A 24,717-nucleotide genomic window follows, 5' to 3' on the forward strand; every position below is an offset into this window, starting at 1 on the left:
CAAACAAGGTCAAAGGCAGGACCCCACACCCAAGGTTTTTCTCTGAATTCCACACACACAGTGGTGCACTCACACATTTATCAATAGCTCCCATCTTAGACACTTACACACACACACACACACACACACACACACGCCCCAGAATAATATGCAAAAAATCTGAAAATAACTCTTGAAGTAAATGGGGTAAAAAAAAAAAAACAGACAAGAGAAAAGTGTAATATACATGTTAATTACTGTAGCTGACATTAAAAACATTTACCTGGTGGAATTAATAAAAAATGAATACAACAGAGAAAATAAATACAACAATGAAAATCTAATCTGAAGAACAGGAGGAAAAAGCAACCATCAAACAAAAATGTAGCTAACAAAAGCAAGCAAGCAGAATGCTAGGAATGATTTGAGGACATCAGAGGGAGTGCACTGGGCCCACTGAACTCTAGAGAGAGAATCACAATATGGATGTGAAAGAACAGTATTTAAAATATGATGAAATGGACAAGTCCCATAAAAATGACTTTTTCAGAAAAACCCAATTAGCAAATATAACTAGTGTCACAACAGTCAGTGAATTCATCACCAAGCACCAGGCCAGGCAGCTCTGAGTGAACTCTACCCAAGTCTTTGAAAGAGACAGCAACGAAGAGCACTTTCTCACTCACTTTATAGAAACAACATAAAACCAATAACAAAATCCTACAGAAATATTACATACAAGTTGTAGGACATTATCACTGGAGAATATATCTGATTCTGAATCCAGAAGTATGCAAATCAATGTCTTTATCAAGTAGCCTTTAACAAAGGATTAATTCGGAGCAATCAAAACTTAATATTTAGTCTGTAAACAAGGTAAGCAATACGTAGTATTTACCCCAACAAAGGCAAGAAAACATTCAGCAAAATTCGCAGTCAATGTGGATCAAAGTTCTCAGAAAAGATGAAAGGGAAGGAAGCAGCTTCTGGGTCCTACCTGGAAAAAAAGACCTAGGAGAAGCTGGGAACTAATGCAGGTACAATTTAAAGCATGCTCACAAGCGCTCAGGGATGGGAGTGCCAAAGGCTACTTAGATCTACAGTGCCCAGAGAATTCCATCAATTTGCATTTCCAGCATTAACTCAAGAGTATAACAAATAATTTGTTTTCAAGATCCCCTGAAAGGTTGCCAAGAACACCCCCCAAAAATTACTTCACCCAACTGCTGACTGAGATGAACCTAACACACAGGATACACCATGAAAGATCTGATTAACAGTGCCCCCAAACAGCAGGAAGTAGTATGGACAGAACTATGCCTATATTCCCAAATAGTTTATAATTGTTTGTATACATTTAAAGAAGTATATGCTATAGAGATGAATAATTTGCTTTGGTACAGATATTGGCTTATTGATACAAATTTAAGGTCAATTTTGTTATATTTATATGTATATGTATTTCTGATCTTGATTAAGGTATTGTGAATGTGTAGCTCATTTTAAAATGTAATGTATAATTAAGAAATATAGGTTAATAGAGAATCATCTTTAATAATCAAGCTTGTAGTCATGTTAGATTTTCTAGATATATAGAGATATATTTCAGTTAGATAGGTATTCTTCAAATCTTTCAGAATATGGCACTTAAATGTTTAAAAAATTTAGGACTTTTTATGATGGTGAGGCACATCTGCTCCTGGCAGCACCAATTATTTCAAGAGGAAGATGGGCATCGAAGAGGCTCCTTAGTCATTTGGGCAAGAAACTGTTCTTGCCTGGATATGCAGGAACTGCAGAGAAATGACTACTGAACTTGCCTAAATGTGAGATGATCCTTCGGGGTTCCTGCTTCATGAAAGAGTCTGTGAGACATTCTAGAGAACACAAAAGAAAGTGATTGACCTGTCTTTGAAATTTCTGCTGGAAAAATCTGCTGGATACTATGGGCCTGTGGGCTGAAGATTGGATGCCCCAATGGTACAGAAGAACTTTGGGTGACTGTCCAGGCAGTGAGATGTCTCTGTCATTTCTAGAGTTTTGGAAGTTGTTTACAATGTATTTCCTGTTTACTTAGGTAATATTATATCCTTCTGGAGTCTCTGATGGAGTTGAAGAATGGATAGTTATAGTTTTCCTTAGTTATAATAAAAGATAAAGTAGATATAAATATTGTAACTGTAGTTCTTGCTTGATACCTGTTTTGTTAGATGTAGTTTTGCTCTGTTAAAGCCTTCCTTTTTGTTTAAACAAAAAAGGAAAAATGGTGTAGGAGGTCCTTCTGACTATGTGTTGTTTTCATTAATGAATAAAGAAATTGCCTTGACCTGTTGATAGGACAGAATTTTTGTAGGCAGGGAAGACAGAACTGAATTCTGGGAGGAAAACAGCAGAGTCAAGGAGACGCCACAAATCCACGGCCAGAGATAGACATGCCTTGCTGGTAAGCCACTACCACGTGGCAATACACTGATTAATAAAAATGGATTAAATTAAGATGTAAGACTTAGCCAATAAGAAGCTAGAGCTAATGGGCCTATCAGTGCTGTAATGAATACAATTTCTGTGTAGCTATTTCGTGTGTGAACTAGCCGGGTGCCTGGGACAAACAAGCGGGCCCTCCTCCTACAGAGTAACTGGCTTTCTGTACCTACTGCTAAAGCTACAAATTATGCTGCTAGGGCCAGCCTTTACATGAGGGCTAAACTCAAGGTCTCATGCCTGAGCAACAAACATGTTACCCACTAGTCGCCTTCTCAGTCTCTCTACCTGATTTTATAAGCCATGAATGCCATCAAAGCATGAACTGTCTTGCACCTTCCAAAGGTCTCACCTCCAAACATGATTACCAGTCAAGTCTAGGGTTAAGTTTCCAACAAGGGACTGCTGAAGGACACAGCAAACCCACAGAAAAGCTCTAAGTTACACAATTTACAAAACTCATTTGAGATGCAATACCACCCTTAATGTAAAAGCTAAAATAATAAAAGATTTGTACCTATGACCTGTAAACAGCTCCTAGCAGTCAGTCATCAAAACACATGCAGCCAAGAGATAAATGGGTCAAAGAACATGTCCTTCACAACAGTAGGCACAAGTACCCTGAGCTGTTAGTCATCAGAGCACAAGAAAAGACCAATGTAAAACAGAATGAGTAACAAAACCCCGAGAGTGCAACACACTGCAGACGGAGCCCAGGCAGGCACCATCCAACTGCTTTACCTATGGATACCACACACTGTGCAACTACTTCAGGGGGGGAAAGAACAGGAATTCTTTGAAAAATTGAACGTAGCTCCATTTTAATACTTGGCATTTGGCCTGACAAATAAACCTACCTGCATAAAATGACTTATAATAAATACAACATTCCTGCAATGTAATGTATAATAACATCCAAGTGAAAACTGTCTAAGCTAGCCCCAGCACAGTGGGTAAGGATTCTCCCTCTGCAACTCAAAGAAATGAACACTATATAAACCTATGAATAAACCTATATATGACCACATATGACACCTGAGAGAAAGTCTGTGCCAACAGGTGCTTACGCATGCACATGCCTGATACAGTTCTATGCATGTGACATAAACAATCATAGTTCTAAACCACTCGATTTCATATTTTAAATGAGGATTTCATATTTTAAATGAGGAAACTGAAAAGAAAGGCAGGTTGTGTACTTGGCTAGGATGACATGACTCCACAATTTATTCTGACATCAAACAAACAAGCAGAAGAATCAAATCACTAAGTTCACTATAAAGTTTGAACTAGCTTCAAACATGTGTGAGTCAAATAGCCTCTGCTCCCCGGGGTTCAGGACAGCAGCAGCCCATGGTTCACGCCTTACCTTGGGAAACTGCTTCACAGGAATCAGCACTTTCTGTCCCAGCTTCATGTTCTTGTTTATCACCACGTCAATGTACTTCTCTTCATCCTTGCCTTCTCCTTTCTGAAACTTTTCTATTTCTGTGGAGGCAAAAAGAGAGCCATGAAGCATGTGACACAGGCCTGCAGGTGTGGGGTCTGGCTAGCTAACTGCGGAAGGAAACCAAAGGCAGAAATGCAGACTGTTAAATTGACATTATTTTTTCTAGTAATGACACATCTCCTATTCTACCAATGAAATCTTCACAGAAGAAAAAGGCACAAAGCACAGTTCTCAAAGCAGCCCTCAGCTATACGTGCAAACCAAGGGAAAAATGGACAAAGACAAAAATCAAACAATTAAACAGAAATTAATGATTAAGCCCCCTGGGAGCTCAGATCAGCATTACTCAGCACCAGCGCCCTAGTAACTGCTCTTGCCTGGCATTCTAAAGCCTGTACTGTCAAGAATTGGCTCAAAGACACAAAACAGAAGAACAAGGAGGGGCATAAGAAGGGCTGAAGGGAGGAAAGGGAAGGTGGAAAATTATTTAATCATAGTTTTGTTTCATTTTTTTGTAATTTTTTTAAAAAACTGTGTCTAAGTTGGTTTGGAAATCCTATTTCTACAAACATTTACTGTCGTCCAGCACCTGCCAAGGGCAAGGCTCAGAGTCTAGAAAGAGCATACATTGCCACTCACTCTGTGTATCGTCTACAGCCCCTGGTTCGGGTGCTTCCACTACAAGTACTTTTATGACCTTTCACCCCCAACAACTGCAAGAGACAGGTTCAGAGAAAGAGCAAGAGCTAGGGATGACATGATGCACAAAGGGGGATGGCTTGCTTATTTAACTGTGTGTGTGTGTGTGTGTGTGTGTGTGTGTGTCTGTGTGTCTGTGTGTCTGTATCTCTGCCTCTCTGTCCTGGGAGACTGTGGGTGCAGTCGGAGCGGTATGCACACGTCCCCACTCTTGTCCAAACTCCAGGCAGAATCGCTGGGTACCTGGCTAGCATTAGAGGTCTGACGGTGCCAGGAGACACTGCAACAGGAACTAGAGTGCTGGGGAAGGATATGAGAGGAAGGAAAGGATCTGTAGATGAGAAATGGCCATGCATTTCCCATAAATAAACACCAAGTTGGAAAATGTCGGAGTCAATGGTAGGATAAACTAATAAGTTTTATTCTTCAATAAAAAGCACTAAGTCCTTTGGAGTAACCCAGAGGAAGGGTATATGGAAACCTATCTTATGGACACATGGCACAGTGGTGGTTAAGAGTGATAAGTATAAAAGGGGGTACGGGTAGGAGGAGATGAACTAATCAAAGCTAAGGGTTATGAAAACACTTTATGGAAGCTTACCATAATTAGTACAATAATTTTAAAATGTATTTTTTAAGTAGTAGTTCAAATGGAGGAAGTCTGCATAAATGGTCAGTGCTGCTCCAGGAAGACATGGCTATTAAACAAACTGCATCACCAGACACAAGACATCTCCCCAGAGGTCTCCAAAACAACACAGGCTGCAGCAGCGCTCTTGGCTGCCCACCAGAGCCACAAAGCAAGACCCAATTGCTGAAGACATCACATATGTTGGCCCAAGAACATAAATTAATATCCTACAAAGAAACTTTCTCACTACTATTAGCATTCATTAGTAGCTGCAGTTACCTGTATAAAATGAGCCAGCCGAAATTCCAATATGGATGAGGGAGGAACTTAAAAGGCCTCCTACCTAATGAAGGAGCCAGGAGCCGAGGGAGACTCATTCTTTGGGGGTGTGGCCACTGGTAGGCTGACTAAGCTCCAGTGGTTGGCCCACTCCTTATGCACTTATGAGCAGCATTAATTCATCTTAGTGGAAGGGGGGGGGTCATGTAGTTGGGAGAGAAACAAGTAATTAAACAGAAACAAGTCAAAAGTCAGCTGCTTCACTGAGTATAATCCAAGACTTCAGTTTTAATTAGTAAAAGAAAATAAATCCCATCTTTTATTATCTATTCATGTAATAATTAGAAATAATCCTTGACAAAAGAGTTAACAAACTAGGTAAACTAAAATTTCTTTTAAAACAACTAGGCTGTTCCCCATTTTTCACGTTTGTGTGAGATGCATGCATGCTTTGACAGAGTGTGAATACAAGATGCATGCATGCTTTGACAGAGTGTGAATACAAGATGCATGCATGCTTTGACAAAGTGTGAATACAAGATGCATGCATGCTTTGACAGAGTGTGAATACAAGATGCATGCATGCTTTGACAGAGTGTGAATACAAGATGCATGCATGCTTTGACAGAGTGTGAATACAAGGGAGCCTGGGTGCACATCCTCGCATGTAAAGGTTAGGTTAGTGCAGGAATCATCCTTCATAGTCTGTCCCCACCCTGACTTACCCACTGAAGCAAGGTGTCTCAATCAAACCCAGAGCTCACTGATATCACCAGTCTTGTTAGCCAAGCTGCTCTGGGGGTCCTGTCTGTGCATCTGTGGCATTTACATGAGTGTCTAGAGATCTGAACTCTGGTCCTCACATTTTGAAGGCAATCACTTGAACTACTGAACATCTCATCTCTGTAAGCCAATCAACTACAATTTTATTGTATGTTTATTGGATGATTATGAGTAGTTTTGATGTTTTCAAGAAATCCAGCAAAATACAATGTGTGTATGGGTGGGGGGGGGTGCAACGGTACCAGATAACCTGCAAAATCAAGTCAGTTGTCTATGATTGGATGCCTAGCCTATGTTACTCAGGACAGAAAAGTAGCTCAGATTCCTGAAGCTCCCCACAGATTCATGTGTCCCTTCTGCTGGCTATAAAAATGAAGTCAGCAAGCAAGGATCCCATCAGAGTTCCTGGAAAGACGCCCTGGGGCTCTGACTCTCACTGCTCTCAGCTAACACCTGGTATCGCACACCTTCTGAATTCACAGCCACCTTCCCACTCAGAAGCAAACCAACATGCGATGGAGGGTTTGGAGAACAAAGAGGTAGGTAATGCTGTTTTCAAGTCACAGACCCAAACCGCTGTTATTTCAGAAACGGTTCCAGTAACATCTGCTTTAGTCTCAGTTGGTGCTTTGTTTGAATGTGAAATGTCCCCATGGGCTCCTGTGACTGAACCTTTGGTCCTCAGCTGTTTGCATGCTAGTGTAGTGTAGAAGAGTAGGAGATGGGAGTCTTGCTGCAGGAAGTGGTTACGAGTCGGGGGAGGGCTTGAGAATTTAGACTGTGCTTAACTTTGTATGCGCTCTCCACTCACAGATCAAAGGTACATGGGACCAGCAGCCATACACTGCTACCTTGTGTTGCCATGCTACATGGATGCACTATATTCCCTAGAACGATGGGCTATCTAAACTCTTCCTATTTCAGGTTGCTTCTTATCAGGTATTTGGTCAAAGCAATGAGAAGAGTAACTAATGCTGTTTGTTAATCTGTTAATTTCCTGGCCCAGAGCTTCTGAAGCAATGGCCTCTTTTTAACCCAATACATAAAAATACCAATATATACAAATCCTCTAAAAATATACCCAAAGATATAAGTTCACTGTGTATACACATTATCTCCCTACAATAAATAAGAAAATGGTAACCAAAGTAAAATGCTGCATGGAGGGGAAGGAGTAGCTTTGTACTTTTAAATTATGTGACTATTATTATTAACTTAAAAGTATAAAATTTAAATTAAGTTTTAGAGAATTGTTTTAAATTCAAAAAACACCTTTAATAAATAAATTTTATAAGTGAAATGTATAAAGAGATGGCCACACTCAAGCTTTACACTTTGGCTGGGAATGAAAAGCTCTTCACAGCTCACTCGGTCTTCTTCCTGGCTTCTGCACTGGACCCAGGAAGAGAATCCACCTGGAATGCATCTCACTTAAATACAGAGAGGTTTGGAGACTACATGCAGAGAGCCTGGAGAATCAGCAATATTTTAATGAACTGACATTCACCTGTACTGAGAGAATACCAACTAGCATGTACCTAAAGCCCATTAAGTTCTGAGAACTATCTATGAAGAGAATCCGCAGAGCAAGGCAGAGAAAAACATAATATTGTGCACAAATGGTACAGAAAGAAGTGACTGCTTTGAGATGTGCAAGATTACTTAAAAACCAGAAAAATTCAGGCCTAAATTCTTAAAAGGTCTGGTGAAGAAGAATTCTAGGCAAAGGAGTATGGATTTCTCAGTGAGGGGGTGCAGCCCCAGGAGACATTACTGCAAGGTTGCTCATCTACACACTGAGAATCCCAACTTTTACTACGGTCTCAAGCTTTTCTTATAATGTTACAAAACCTCACGATCACAGACATCCTGGTGCCTGGCCCTGAGTCCTCACAGAATGCTGGGCAGAGTAAGGTGGAGACAAGAAGGCAGGCCAGGTTCTTAGTGTCAACATGAAATAGTGACTCACAGTTCAGTAACAAATGGGGAGCTGCACTACTGTCAGCGGGTGCAGCAGAAGCATCCTAAAGGAAAGGAGACTGGGCAGTGCAGAGAAAGTGAAAAGCAGGCAGGTCAACATGAGGACTGCAGATGGCGCACTCAAAGTCATGACAGTAACGCAACAGAAGCAACTTCTACCTGGTGTTTCACGTTTACAATAAAGGCCCCTACAACAGGGAGCTCTTGAAGAGCAGCATTTTTTTTCTAGTTTAACTTTGTAGCTCTAGAACAACCCAAAAATACAGTTCAGTATCCAACATCAAGTTAAAGCACACCCAGACCCCAGGCCTCCCGCTGCCCAGACCCACAGTCTTCTACTCCCCAGAAGAGGAATGGGGCCCAGGGAAGACAGATGCCGGTCCCTACCCTTTGCTGTGTCCATCCTCTAGTACTGGCACAGCAAGGGCCACATGCATGGTTTCTAGATGGCTGAGCAGCTGTTTTAAGATAGCTGAAACAAGCTGAGCACACACATAAAGGGGTGGCAGCCAACGATTGAGTGGTCTTCTAAACATCATGCTTTAGTAGTGTTTAAAAGGTGCTGTGCCATGAGGCTGTGCTAGACCTGTGAGAGAACACAATCAGCCAGCTCCACCAAGACAGAGAGTGAAGGTAATACAGCCTTTACTAATGGAGACCAGCCTACAGAGCGGAGAAGAGGTGTGAACCACAGCCTTTACTAATGGAGACCAGCCTACAGAGCGGAGAAGAGGTGTGAACCACAGCCTTTGCCAATCCCCACAACCAATGTGACTACCAAGAGGAGTCACAAAATCTATAGTAAAATGAGGAGCTCATGTAAGTAGAATGAAATACATGCTCAACATTCAGAAAACAAGTTCAGAGTAAGCCGAACATCACAGTTGGGGTTCAAGATTGATCTTAAGACTTACGGATTGCATTTCCAGCCATCAGAAACACTATGTAACAGATAATTACAGTTTCACTGCATCTGCTGGTCTGAAAAGAAAATTTTAACTTCTAACCTCCTAAATGTTTCCATTACAAATTATTTTAATTAAGTAATGCAGGCCTAAAGAAACACCTCTTGCATCCAAACCAGACATTTTTCCTGCTAAAACCTACCTAACCACCAACAACTCACTCAGCTCATCATCTTGCAAACAGTGTCCCATGAGAAGAAATAAATGACATGGCAGAGTAGACACCTGTCACTGCCTAGTAAGGATGTGTAAGCTCCTCATAAATACATGTAAACACATCATTAATGAAGGAAAAAGTGGCACTCTAAATAGTAAGCACTCTTGGAAACAAACTAATTTCCATTAATTGGAACAAATATTTTTAGAGAAAATACATAAGGTAAAAACCTACACATAAGGAAATGACAGTCATACTGATCTAGAAGGACAAGGAAAGAGGAAAGAAGATGAAATTACTAATTTAGCATCTCGTGGGTAATTAAGAAAGCCAAGTAATGCTGCTGGGCACTGGACTGTATTTATGGCTTACTTCCCATGCAGGCAATTCCTGCAGCAATGCCACAAGGTAGACAGAATCATCAATGCACAGGAGAACGTGCCTATGACTAAGATACCCTCCACATCCAAGGCCTAGGCCTCACTCCTCACTCTTTGTCATTACTACTCTCCAGGAGCGACTCTGATTCTGAGTACAAAATAAAGGCGCTTAGATTGTCATTACATTTGGGGACACTCCCAGTGTTAATGCAGGTGTGGCAGAGGAGCAGAGACTAGACACTAAAACATCAAGATTAGGGTACAAAGTAGCAGACTAGGAACAGAAGACAGCCTATACCCAGGCTTCATTTGACAACAGGGCAAAATGGGAGAGGGGCTCAATATTTTGGGGCCCTTTCCTCATCTCACTAGACAATCCCCATTCTGGGAGCCCTGACCTGAAACTCCATATATAGTCCAGACTGGTCTGGAACTCAGTTGCCTTTCTCTGTCTGCAGGCACTTGGATTAAACGAGTATGTCACCACACTCTACTGTTTCTATTTCCAGCCAGTCATGCAGCCCTCATGCAATTCTTTGCCTTAAGACAATAGAAGCCTGGCACTCAGAGCCCTCTGAATATGGATTCCTAATCTTCGTTTCCCTGACACTCTGGGCTTTCACTGTTTCCCTGACCACCAGGCTGAACTTAAAAAGCGGGAATTTTGTTTTGTGGTGTGTGTGTGTGTGTGTGTGTGTGTGTGTGTGTGTTTCTTCCCTTCCATTTCCCCTCTTCCTGGCAAACAGATTTTCAACTTGCATGTCCTACTTCCCCACACACAAACTTTAATAAAACTGTCTTTGGGGTCAGGTGTTGGAGGCACACACCTTTAATCCCAGCACTTGGGAAGCAGTGAATTCCTCTGAGTTCCAGGGCAGCCTGATCTACAGAGCAAGTTCCAGGACAGCCAGGACTGCCAGCTTTTGTTTACAAAAACTACTCTGTGATTTATTCATTCCATTAGAAGAACAATAATGCCAGCATTACTTAAGATGGCTGTCTACCTCCCTATATTCCTATAGGAGAAAAGAGAAACAGCTCTGATAGCACCATCTCTCTGGAAAAGAAAACACACTGCACCTTTCCAATGGGAAAGAGCCAACAAGAGCAAGTAAGAACCCGCCTAGCCAGTGAAATGGCTTCCTGGCTTCCTCGGACACCTTGGCAAACTCTTTTTTGGATTCCTGCAGCCTAATAACCTCAGGGTATGAGGACAGTGGACTGGAGTGTGTTCCCTGAGTCATATACGTGGGGCAGTTTGTACAGTTTCTTTATGTATTTATCCACTTTTGGGAGTTGACTCCAAAGCTTGGCTACAGTGTATAATGCCAGGAGAAACATCATCAAAGGGTGACATTTTTCTGCTTAGTGCCTGCACTTCCCTCCTACTGATGCCGGGCTCAATGGTAGTCCTAGTTTTAATTCTGAGATCTCTTATAAAATTTTTCATCAGGGCTGTACTAATTCACATTTTCCCCCAGAGTGTAAAAGGTTTCTGCACCACTGCCAACACTTGTCTCTGTATTGTTTGTAATGTCCTCTCGATTTCTCCTTAATTATAGCTCTCTGTCTCTGTGTCTCTGTCTCTCTCTCTCTCTCACACACACAATGACATTACAGTAAAGAAAAATACAAAGATATGCTTGTTCATTGCATAATGAAATCTAAGTTAGCCTCCTTATTCCAAAGCCTTCAGAAGTTACTGTGTTCTGGCTCTTAAACACTAAATTATTAATAAAAATGGTTGTTGCAATTTTGAAACAATAAGGACTAAATAGTAAAGATAAACTGGATGGACCCTAACATTAAAAGGAATCTAATGAGTTCAGCAATTAATATATCCTAGACAATATAATGGAACTTTTCTATACATTTGGTCCTTATACTGCTCAGAACAGAAACTACCGCTTCCCTGCTCCCTAAACAAACGGCAGAGCTGATGTTTGCCTCTAGAGCAGGCTGAACCAAATTCTTCTGTTCCATAAAATACCACCCTTTAAATAGGATGGTTTTGAGACAAAACAAAATCTTCCAAGAAGTAAGCAGACAGAAGAGACTAAGTTTATTGTCCAGGAACTTCTGTATGGAAAGGAAATTGACTCCGTTCACTGACAGTCACTCTGTACTAAGAAATCCAAGAGAAGCAGCAGAGGAAGTTCCAGACATAACAGCACACAGCCAGCCAAACATCTGCAACCCCAGCTGTGCACACGGAAAGAGGATGGGAGACTGGGTTCGTGGTCACACAAGTGGGCACATTCCTCTGCTTCAGACAACCTTCATCGGATAATATAAAAATGGAGATCTAAAATAACTATTTGTGACTCAGTGACTACACAAACCACAAAAAGCACAAGCGAGAAGATGGAGGGAGCTATGCAAGGATGACAAGAGAGCCAGGCTTGTCTTTCCAAACCGAGTAACGCCCTTGGCTGCCCCAAAGACTAAAGAGGTTATCTTTCATGTAACTCAAAGCATTTGTCAAATATTCATGAAGCTCACAGACTGTGTTTGACTAATTATGAGTTAGTAAGGATTTAAGTCAATAATGTACAGAAGAAAGAATTGCTATTCAAGACTGAGAAAAAGAAAATCTACCTTTTCGCTGTACCCAGGGGTTAAGGCACATTTCTCACTTTTAATTGCAAACACCATTAAGTACTCTGCAAAGGACCGTTATCTTAAACAATTATCAGGCTCCGAGGTCACCAATTAGAACCCTGCAAGGATTTGAATTAAAAAAAGTTTTATGATTAGGTGGAGTAATGATCCAAGAAAGAGATTAGTTCTGTTCAGACCACACTCATTATAAAACCCATTTCCTTTGTGTGAAGATTCAATGTCTTTCTCATTTATCCCGCTGGCATTATCACACGTTGAGATAGAAATATGACTGCACTAATAACATTCTATAACAACCATATCACACAAGAATTTTACTCTCTATTACTTTTGTGGCTAATAAGATTACAAATGAGTATTTTTCTGTTGGTTAGATGGACAATAATAAATACAGTGACCGATTTCAAAATAAAATCAAAGTAAAATTTATCATCTGGTTACCACATGTTTAGATCAGGTTCATAATCACATACAAAGGTGAAAGCAAAGAAATGTTTGGAAAAAGGTGTAAGAGACTAAATTCCATTTACTGTATGATATTATCTGAAGGGGTCACTCTTGTTTCAAACAGAACTTATAAATATAATGAGCTAAGGCTACAACTAGATCCCAAAGGAAACATCTAGAAGAGATCAAAGGCATCAAGGAATCTTAAGAGATATGCCCCTCACCACATACTCAAAGACCTCCCAACACACTTTAAGGCTGAAATGAAATATACAAACACACACCGTGCCCAGTCATGTTAGCCCACCTGGAAACTACCAAGTGTAAGATACTGAATAACAAAATACTATGGCAGCATAAACGTCCTTTCTGTCAGATTTTATTTAATAAGCATGACAGAAAGTTAACATACTTCTGCCATATCAATTAGCACATGCTGTAATAGTTATGACCTCAGAGGACATGACACATCTTTATATAGATGCATGCAGCTGTTAAAAATGAGTAAACGTATATCCTAAAGCTTGAGAGAACTCTCCCGACGAGGTTAAAAGATTTAGGTTAGTTAATATGCATCCCAAAGGTTTTACTTGCCAAATATACTCTGAGGCTCAATATGTGACTCACTCATTACTTATAGGGCCTGTCTGTGCAAGTGACACAGAATCATACAAAGTCTACGTGACTACCTTAGGAAGTCTATTTTTTGTGTTAAGCACTATTTGATGATCTGAGCTAGTGACAGGCTAAGATGAACACCCCAAAGCCAATAGGACCAGAGATCCATTGGTGTTTTTGGATCAGGTGCTGGGTTCAGCACTCATGGCAACCGGCTCACCAAAAGTCACAAGACAAAGGCAGATGAGCAATATAGCTGAGGTATCACTACTTCATTAAGAAAGGAAAAAGGGGAAAAGCCTAAAGAATTTTACAGAACGGGCAATAATAGGGAAAAGGCTGGTCAGCAATGCCTAGTTAAGCAGTTAAAATTGCTCCAATGCTTATACTATAGGAAAAATGACACAGGAGAGAGTAACATTGAAGGCATAGGAGAATCAGGACAAAAAGGGAGAAATCGCAAAGGCACATCAATTCCATTTACAGGCATGAGGACTCTAACACAGAACAGCATTTGGCTAATCTAGAAGTGGCTGCTTTAGAGCTTTAGGCTCACCAGGAGCCCAGTCTAGAATAGCCTCTCAGCAATGTCTGAAGAGCCAATCATCTGAGAGCAAGCTGTATACGAAGGTTCCTTTCAGCCTTGAGATTAACACATTTTCACAATCTGTCTCACTGACTAGCTCCTAGACACTTAAAACTGCTATTCATCTCTGAAAATCCGAAACCCCTTTCTGCACCTTGAATATAGACAGCATGCATCAATACAGACAGCTGAACAGAAATAAGTAAGCGATGATATTCTTCGTGGTAGCAGAGTGAGACCTGACAACCATTAAAAAATAGCCAAGATTAGAATTAACAAAATAGAAGCCACTGTCACTTCGTGTCACAAAAAGAGCTCTGCTGTCAGTTATTAAACTGTTCTCTTAGCTCCACACCCACTGAGGTGCACCCTGTTGGAGAATGGGCAGAGGTTCTGCAAACCCCACCTCATGGTCTAAGTCTCTCTCACTCCAGCTCAGTCTGTCTTCTTATACCGTGTCTTTTGTGTGGTCCCAGCCTTTTTTTTTTTTTTTTTTTTTTTTTTTTTTTTTTTGGTTTTTCGAGACAGGGTTTCTCTGTGGTTTTGGAGCCTGTCCTGGAACTAGCTCTGTAGACCAGGCTGGTCTCGAACTCATAGAGATCCGCCTGCCTCTGCCTCCCGAGAGCTGGGATTAAAGGCGTGCGCCACCACCGCCCGGCTTCTCTAGAACTTCTAATATGGTGTCTAGCATGCAAGACTACAGCCAGCTTTCCCCACAGCTGAAGAACTTTCCAAATGAGCTTGTCAGTCAGGATCTGCCCAGGTAAACAGAAATTACACCAGCTGCTTCAGTAGAAAGGATCTAACACAAAAGACTGGACAGACAGACAGACACTGAGAAAATGCAAAAATGGAGAATACTGAAGTCACTTAGAAATAGTGCCACATAGCCAGGCACTGGTGATACACACCTTTAATTCCAACACTCAGGAGGCAGAGGCAGAGGGATCTCTGATTTTGAGACCAGGTTGGTCTAACAAAGTAAGTTCTAGAACAGTCAGTGCTACACACAGAGAAACCCTGTCTCCAAAAAACAAAAAGGAGGGAGGGAGGGAGGGAGGGAGGGAGGGAGGGAGGAATAGTGTGTGCACTGCAGACTGCAGCAAGCCACTGGAGGAACAGAAGGAAATCATTTGCTGGGATGTTTCTGAGCTGGAACCAAGACTCACTATTTGCTCTCTCAGAACCTGGAAATGGCTCTCTGAGGAAACACAGTTTCTGAGGGTGTATATGGTTTGGGGAAGCCCAGAGGCTTAGACCACCACAAACTACTGAGCCCAGAAACAAAATGAAAAGGAACAAAGTCCTCACCAACCCAACAATAAGAAATTTTATTGTTTGCATATTTGGGGGTTATGAGTAGATTGATAATTTTTTTTAAATCCAGTAAAATATAAAAAAGAAAAATATGGGTGATTGTATCTGACAACATATTAAAAATCTCAAGAGAACTGACTGCTGTCTATGCCTAGCCCCAACGAGGAGTTACATATTTCAAACGCACGCTATGTAGGAATAAATGAAATTCCCAAAGGTCCCCCAAATGCATATGGCCCTTCAGCTAGCTATAAAAGCAAACAGAAGCAGAGACTCCCTGCCCAGCACTCTACCACAGAGTGCAACTCAATGGGTAAAGTGGTAAGGGACACGTTTAACAACTGACGTGGAGTCCGTCTGTGAAATGAAGTGACAGTGACTTGTTTCGTGAATTCTGATCTTGGCTATTCTATAACGTTATCAGTCTCACTGTGCTGACATAAGGAACATCACCCTTTATTTGTTCTCCTCCACCCAGCAGGTGTCCTGTGAACGGATGAGCTCCAGCTTCCTTTGAGGCATTTTTTTTTAACCTTCTTACTGCTTATGGGACATCAAAGACCTTCTGATTTGATTCTTATAGTCTAATACTTCTTGAAAAGCCAAATAATCTCATTTTTTAAGATTTGTGACTTATTGGCAGTGATGTGGCACTAAACACAAGACCCAAAAAGTGCCCCTGGGCACGGGACATATTTTTATGGCATCCCTGGAAGCTGCAGAGTAGCTTTCTTGTTAACATCCTGGGTCTAAACTCTGAGAGTAGAGAGCAGAGGGTAATCACAGCACAGCCTCTCCACTGTGTTTATTTGCTTCCCCTTCTCCCAGTAGGTATTACAATGATGGCCATCACTGTTCAGGAAAATGCAATCTATATAATGACCTTAACATAGACGTTCTTGATGGAATGAAACCAGAATGAATATTCTTGGAGGCTAAACGATCTGAGCTAAATTTCTGGTGTCCCCTGTGAAAGGCACAGGGAGACAACGGCAGGTGATGCTCACCTTGCAAAGGGGACCTATCAGCGTCCTGGTTTGCGTAGCACAGTAAACATTTCTATGAATATATAATCATTCACCACATTATTCAGAGAGAAATGTTTATCATCTTCAAACCATTTGCTATTCCAAGAACTAATTAAGTTTACAAACTGTGTTGTGAATACCAGAAGGCAGTGGATGTACAAATCATATTGTTAATTATGCTTCTGACAAAGGAACTGTATTACAGGTATCACATGCAAACACTGTGACCAGCCAAGTCCTTTAAACTCTATGATCTCAAGCCTGGGAACAAATGAAGCCAAAACATTTGCTCAAAAAATGAGCAAAGATGGAAGCAAAATGAAGTTGCTTAAAGGAAAAAGAAAAAATAGCCCCAAGTGATGCTTGATGGAGCTACTGAGTCACCTGTTTTGCTTATGGTATTCTCAGAACATCATAATAACCTACAGCCTCAAGGTAGCACAACTGTCTAGCTTTTTAGCACCTGTAGTAAGAGCATAAAGCAATAATAATAAGGAAATAACTTAATTTAGTAAACCTAAGTATTAAAAAGTGGGTTCAAATTATAAACTGGTCCTGAATACGAAAGCAAAATATCATATAGGTGGCATCTGGTCACCCTATCAGTTAGGGTACTGGTATCTGGTTTAGAGCACTTAAGATTAATGGTACGTTTCTGGTACCACACCTAGAAACCACACATAGCAAACTCTACCTTTTGCTCCCATATTTCTTCATGGCCTAATGAAAATGCCAGCATCAGAAATGAGATATTTTTATGAGTTACTAGTCAGTACTGTTATTGCCAGTGTTCCTGATGGCCCACCAAAACTAGATGGTAGAACCCCCTGCTGAAGATTTCACACACTCTTATACAGGATATAAGAAATCCACCAAGAAATGAACTGAAGACTTCCTCCTTGCTGGCTGTAATACACAGTGTAGAGAAGTGTTATATAGCCTGCTGAGGGAGAAAACATCAGTGCAGGTGTGGACCTTGCATGTTACACCATCAATCTGCCACACTGATGCAACAGGAACACATATGTTGTGAGGGGAGCCAATTAGTCTCTGGACTAGAGCCCTGCTCTACGGTGAGAAATAAATGCTTGGTATTGTAAACCTGGTCCAAATTTCATGGCTGGGAAGGTCACAGGCCCTACAGTTCTACTACTACCGCTGTTCTGCTAAACAGACATGTTGTCAAGCTGCCTTTTAAATATTTACACTTATACACAGAGATTAGTGCTGTTCTCAGCCTTGATGGGAGAAGCTTCTATTTACAATGAATTAAGGTGGGGGGGGGGCGTAGAAGCTCATGGCTGCTTAGGACACCAAGAATCAGACTGCTGAGTGCTCAGTCCTAAACTAGACAGCCAAATCACACCTCCTAATGCTCAGAAAACATATCAAAAGAGGAAAGAATATAAGAGCCAGATGATAATGAAGAGGGCTATCAAACACTACCTTCTGGGTATGATTAACTCACTGCAATCAAGGGCTCACACAAGCTGTGATTGCCTGCACAAGACTGGGCCTATTAACAGTTGGTCCTGGGAGTTAATGAGGTCCCATCCCTCCCTGGGGAACTACTGACTACTGATGCATGCGAAAAGGAGGGGGTGTCATCATCTTGATTTGTGTGGCCACTAGTGAGTTCATCAGGGCCCAGTGAACAGACCCACAGCCAAGCTCTTGCAGATGGCCATGGTAAAACCCAGTGGGTCACAAAACAAAGCTTAAAGACAGCAATGTGGGAAAGGGACTTGTAGGAAAAGAGGGGGCTGACAGACTATACAGAGGGTGGGTGAAAGAATCATCATGCATCACATACATACCACTATCAAAAGTAGATTGAAAAGTCTTTAAGAAGTTTTAAATTTTTTAAAAAAGAAAGGATAGTATCTAGTATCTAATGGTAAAAGTAAAAGGTAAGGAAACCATAGACAAGCTAGGAAAATTATAGACAGGCAGGAAGTTCCATAAATGCTTATCCTAAGCTTCTACTATGGCATGGCTTAAGAAATCTAGGAAGGTACTTGTATAGATAGAAAAGAGCGGTTTTTGAGATTCCCTTACATGCCATGCAACCACTTACCATTAAAACACTCCAGTAAAATTTGGCAAGTGTAAGGTATGCCTATATGAACGGGAGTGAAAAATTCATACAATACATGCTAAGTCAAGGCCACAAACAAAAGACTGCAAAGGGTGAGAAAGACTAACAGTGTACCACAAAATGTGTACTTGAGAGTGCAAACTAACTGGAGAAGATACAGACTCTGAGGCTAGAGAGTTCATTATGCTGGGCAACAAAAAACCAACCAAACAAACAAACAAAGAGCTCATTAAAGAAGATTTCACTATGTCACAAAAGGATCAACAGCAACAAGGCTAGGCTGGGCTGAGCGTGATGATATATGCCTGTAAGCTATGCACTGGGAAGGCTGAGGTACAAAGATCAGGAGTTCTTGAACAGCTTCTACAGGAGCCCTGCCTCACAAGAACAAACAATAGGACAAAACCAAAACTCCTTCCACACCCCTTTCAACTTTCTAACAGGATGGAGCAGCAAACTCTACTTTGTTGACTCACAGAGGCTGTCCCAGGAGAGGGGATCAACTATACCTTGAATCCTACCTGATGCCTTCACTACCTTAGAGAGACCCTCTCCTCAAGGGTCTATAAACGTCAGGATATCCTTTGTCCTGCCAGCTGCTGTTGGATCCCTTATCCCAGCCTTCCCTGCTGTGAATGACCCGGTAATTAAAGGACCTGATCCACCTCAGAGCATCTCCCTCGGAACATGGAAAAAATCCTTATTACATAAAATGTATTTTTAGACAACTGATGAACCAATTATAAATCTTACTATAGGATGAATTAAAAACGTGTTTCTTCCTCTCAAATCTGTGTACTCTATTCTGTTCTTTTCAAATGCACTCAGCACTTCAGGAAATGATTTCCACAACTAAGAAACATCACACTAAAAGCTCTGCCCAAAACAAGATTCACTCGGTGGCTAGGATTCTATGAGACTTGCCAAGTGTGAAGGCCACGACTTATGCTTTTATGGATTCTGGCTTCAACGCCTGAGAGGTTCAAAGTTCCTAAATTCTAAAAAAGAAAACAACAGAATGAAAGACAAAGAGGTAGGAATTCAACCAGCTTTGCTTCTGTTTGTTTTCTAAGTCAGTATCTGCTCAGCCATAACACCATAGCTGAAGCGCAGAAGGCAATGACTCAGCCTTGACTGAGTGCCTACCAGACAAACATGTAAGAAACTTTAAAAGATATGTAAATATAAAAACATAAACTAAAACTAATCCACACGATTCCTCCTTGACAGCGGCAAATGAAGGAGAATCCGTCCTTACAGGCGCATAAGAGCTCTGAACCTTCCTGACTAAAGCTTTTGGTCAGAGCAATAATTACCACATTCTTCGATAAGAGTATGTATTGGAAGCATGATAAACTTACAAGTTTCTACTAAAGCCTAGCTAACCATCTGACTCATCTTTCAAAAACGGTTACTATGTTGTATTTACTGTGGATTAGGAAGGTCTGTCTTAAACAGTAAATTCTAGTCGTGATTAGTATGGCAAGCACTGAATACTTGACACAGCAGAACCTAACCCAATCCTAAAACTTCAGTCCCTTTCATTTCAGACATGAACTAGCTAAGCAACCGTAACTACCACCTGTTCTGAGGTCATTCTTTTCTAGGCAGTATTTCTGAGCCTCCTATCTCCAGGAGTGACCAGTCTTTAGTTGGGGAAAAGCCCTCCTCCTGAGAAGAGAGGGCCAGGTGTGTTCTTTCCAGACAGCTTCTCTTCCTGGCAGCCTCCCTCACTTCAACACTGCCCTCTTCTTCTTCAGACCTCTTCACCTGCTAATGAAGCAAGTTCTAGTTTGTGTAACCAATGCCAATTACTTCAGAAAACAGAGGACCAGGAAGAGACTCAGAGGGAGCAGTTATCGTTCACATAGAAACCATGTCTTACTTCTACCCTTCTATTTTAAAAATGGAGGCAAACTACCAGACCTTGACAAATACCACCACCTCACAGTGAACTGAGTTTCCTGACCTGATCTCTGCACTCACAGCCTTCAAAGACTAAAGGAGTAAGTCTGAATGTCATAGTTGTGATGCTTCTGTCCTCAGTAACACAGCACCTGTAGTTAAGTGAGACGCTGGATCTCAAAACAGAGAAATACTGTTTTCTGAGACATACAGATACACACACACACACACACACACACACACACACACACACACACAAAATCCCAAAGGTTAACCTTAACTTAATGTTAAAGCTTAGCAACTATTGGGGCTGGAGAGACAGCTCAGCCATTAAAGGCTTGGTTCACAACCAAAACACTAAGGCTAGCAACTGTGCCGTTTAACTTAAATGCAACAAACAATTGTTTTCCTATTTCATTTAAATTTTGGGGTGGCAGAGGGGATAAGGACTACATAAAAGGGATTTTTTCATTTCTGCATAATAAAAGACTCTCCTTGATCAAATAAAAATCCACAGTAAATTTCTCTCCTCCTGGCAAGGTTCAAACCCAGAAAGATGAAGTGAATAAGATAATGCACTGAAACACTCTGATGTTTCCAGAGTGGGAATTAAGGACATCAAATAACTGCAGCGAAGGGAGGAGCTAAGACGAGCAGGTGATAAGCCCTAGCAAAAGTGGGGCTTGCTAGCTATGCTGTATCTGAGAATTTACAAAAAAACAAGGAGATTATACTGAGAGATCAAGTTTCAGATGGAAAAAGGGTGTAACCTGCATTTTACAGAAAAAGAGCACACAGCCCAGCAGATTTAATATATCAGAGTGTGTAGGCAAAAAGGCTGGTTTAGGAGCTGGTGAGATGTGGGTAAGCCTCAGCCCCTCAGCGCTCCATCCATTTCCCAAGATACTTAATCTCTGACTCCCTCTTTAGTCACGTGGCTGCAGATAATAATACCCCTGTGCAAGACCACTGTAATGAACTGAAACAGAAAGCTAATATAAGCAAGCAATGCTGAAAGCCAGAAACAGGTATTACCGATTATTTCTGTCTTGACATTTCATGTATTCTCTTTGAAATAACATAGTAAGATACAAAAAAGGAGAAGGCCTTTAAAAAAAAAAACCTACATATCTCAACCACAACTGCAACATCAAAGTTCTCTGTGCCTTCCACCTCTTTTCCTTTCCAATCAGACGCTTGCCCACACGAATGGGTGACCATACTGCCTGTGGTTGTGGGGACAGAGAAATCCCATACGCAGTCAATTTCAAGCCAACAGTGAGCAGAACCACTGCAATAGTTGCCACACCCATTCAAGCGTGTGTGTGTGTGTGTGTGTGTGTGCGCGCGCGCGCGCGCATGCGTGCGCGCGCGCGCGCACACACACACACACACACAAATGATGAAAATGGTTTTAAAGATTTTAAAAACGAAGTTCTGTCCAGGCAAGAACACAAGACTGAAGCTAGACAGTATACGGGGGAGGGGAGGGAGCATGCCCACACGCCCTCTCACTCCCATGTGATCTGAAGAGCAAGCAGGTTTACTTCCCAGCCCCTGTCCTCAGCTCCTCAGAGAACTTGCAAACAATATATTGTGGATGGCGGAATGCATGAGTGCCCTCTGTGCACTACTGATATGAAACAGTAAAGCAGCTCACCTCCAGCCAGCAAGCTGGCAGTCACCCTATCTACTGGGCGTCTAACAATGCTGGAGTCTAAGTCTGCAGGATCCTCCAAGAGACAAGACACACTTGCTAACACATAAAGCTGGGAAGTCAGACACTCGAGAGGGTTAAAGTGAAGGGCGATTGGTGTCCTGACAGGTGGGCACACAAGGCTACAAAGATTGTATCGGAAGCGTTTTCTCCAGCTCACTCCAGGGTTAAAGGAGGAGAAAGTTAGTTCAGAGATGTTGTTGGAAGGCTTTCAGCACAAGAGCTGCGACCAGGCCAGGATGCAAGGTTAGGACAGCTCAGGAGGCCTCTGGCGAGGCATTCCTTAGTGATGACTAAAAGTGCTTCTATCATCTCAAAGAAAATGTTTTATGTACTGTCGAGGACATTCCTAGAAAGAAGCTGTGTCTGCAGAGATGGAGTGATTGATTAGAACACAGTGATGTGGAGAAGTGGAGGCCAATTCCTTATCCAGGCTAGCCTTAGTCCCCTGAACAGCCAGCCCTCCCTTGCCCTCCGCTGTGTCAGACCATCTCATGACTAATAGATAAAACATTTGGCACCTATTTATTTAGCAGACCCCTTAGTTTGCAGCAACCCCAAAGCTGAGCATATCAGCAGCTGGGAACTACAGAAAAGCTCCCCATCTTGCTGTCCTCACCCTTCTCGTGTATCCACGAATGTATTTTAAACATGCCTTAGCTTGACAGCTTCTTTGTTCTGTTAACCTATAAAACTTCATGAAACTGTGTTCACTTGACGCATGGAATTCGGGGTAATCTACATCTGTGTTCCTGGGCCACTGTCACAGAAATATGGCTCCAGGATAATAATCTCATATTCTATTTAAGGCGAGGGTTGTGTGTGGCTCCAACAATATACAGGCTTCAGTCTCTCAGAACAGCATAATGCAGGTAGAACTGGGTGTTTGTCTGAGTTTGTGACCCCTGAAGCCATCTTTCCCTTCCTATGCAGCCTGCTCTTCAGTGAACACCTGAGAAATCACAAAGCCAGGTCCACAGGCAGCAGAGGAAGGGGAGGAAGCCACACTACACTGTGGAAGCTTAGTACAGAGGACAAGACTCCTTCTGTCTTAGCACACAGAAGCCACAGGATAGCAACCCAGTTATTAGCAGAATGATAGATTTTGGGGAGTCAGATGAAATAGCAAGAAGAGAATTTCCAACTTTATGACCTCATATAAGCAACTTGCTTATTGAATTAGCACTTTCCTCATTTTTAAAAAGGGGATAAAAATGGGTTGCAATTGTATTGCCTAAAAAGTGCAAGGCCATGGTTCTGGGTTTCCAGAACCATCAAGGAAGAAAAAAAGCAGGGTTTTTTTTTTGTTTGTTTGTTTGTTTGTTCAAAGGCTTGAGGGACAAGGCTTACTTGACAGGTTACTGACACAAGATGGGGGGGGGGGTTCACTGCTTGAGCACCCGCTGAGCAGAAGCTGAGGGCAGGTGCTCACTAACAGCTGCTCCTTAGATGGGTGGTTACATTAAAATGCCCTCTTCATTTGTTCTTAAAGACTCCACAGGCTGTGCCTAGGGCTCACTTCTCCTGGCCAGACAAAGAGCTTTCTGGAATGACACTTCTGATTGGTGAGAGATGCTATGTTAAAGGTAGTGAGTTTGAACTCATACAGAAGGCAAACACTTAAAACCCTGGAAACCCTGGCAGCACCCACAAAAACTCAGTGACAAAGGAGAGAAAAGGCCACATGCGAAGAAAGCTGAGGTCCTAAGATAACACCTCTGCAAAAAAACCCTTCTGAGCCCACCAACGAACTGTGGGCTGACAGCTGAACTGATATTCTGAAGGTACAAGAGATGCTCAGAGTCAAAGGAAGTGTCTGCATCCAAAACCCAACAGACAACTGCGTTTGAAAGAACAGTCAACCTTGTAAACTGATGAGCTCCATTTTGTGTGCATCACAATCCGAGCCATGATGAACATAGCCCCAATCTTGCCATTACTCCTCCCAAGGAGACAGCACCAGATCTATGAGCTCCTCCACCTGGGCTCGCTTTAGGGTCCTGAGCAGTAGGGAGCAAATGAAGAAACAGACCTGTGCTGTGGTGATGCAGCGCCAGCCGCAGCAAGGCTTCTGGTGTGTGTATGGTCAAAGAGCACAGCAGGCCAAGGGCACAAGAAGCATTCCAGGTGCTCCCAACATGCTTGCTCATGGGCCAGGTTCTAGAAAACCTGCTCCTGTGGCTCTAAGAAGCCAAAGCCAATGTGAAGCTGCTGACAGTTAACTGGCAAGGACTTCAGCAACACCAGCCTGAGTTCCTGTTGCCAAAAGCCAGCAGCAAGCATCTAGCAACCTGGCCCAGAGAGACCCCTACTGAGAGCAGGCCCAACTAGTCTGATGGTCACAAGGAGTCCAAGTGAGAATCTCTAAGGCAGGACCCACTAACCACAGAACTATGAAGGACAACACACCAGTTCTGAGGTACATAGACTGGAATGGTTTAACATACGAAAACAGACAGCACATGTAGCAAGATATGTGGATTTTCAGCATAGAATTACCATGCCTCCATGGTTTCTTGCATCTAGGAAAACAATCTGCTCAAGAGCTCTCTTCACTGCACCATTTTCTTGCCAGGGTTCATTCATTTACTCCCT

At 42.0% G+C, this 24,717-nt stretch overlaps 1 protein-coding gene across 3 annotated transcripts in view; it reads right to left on the minus strand.

Moving 5' to 3' along the window:
* Window positions 1-24,717, minus strand: part of Khdrbs3 (KH RNA binding domain containing, signal transduction associated 3) — a 141,334-nt gene that overhangs the window by 85,702 nt on the left and 30,915 nt on the right. For all 3 annotated transcript variants that reach the window (XR_001229065.2, XM_005354528.1, XM_026782743.1), the window contains exon 2: window positions 3,830-3,948. Coding sequence is in view for 2 of the 3 variants with exons in the window: in XM_005354528.1 (XP_005354585.1) it covers window positions 3,830-3,948 (119 nt within the window). In the remaining variant the exon portion in view is untranslated. The remainder of the gene's footprint in view (window positions 1-3,829; window positions 3,949-24,717) is intronic.

This window comes from Microtus ochrogaster, chromosome 15 (genome assembly GCF_000317375.1).
Source record: "Microtus ochrogaster isolate Prairie Vole_2 chromosome 15, MicOch1.0, whole genome shotgun sequence".
Classification (NCBI taxonomy): Eukaryota; Metazoa; Chordata; class Mammalia; order Rodentia; family Cricetidae; genus Microtus; species Microtus ochrogaster.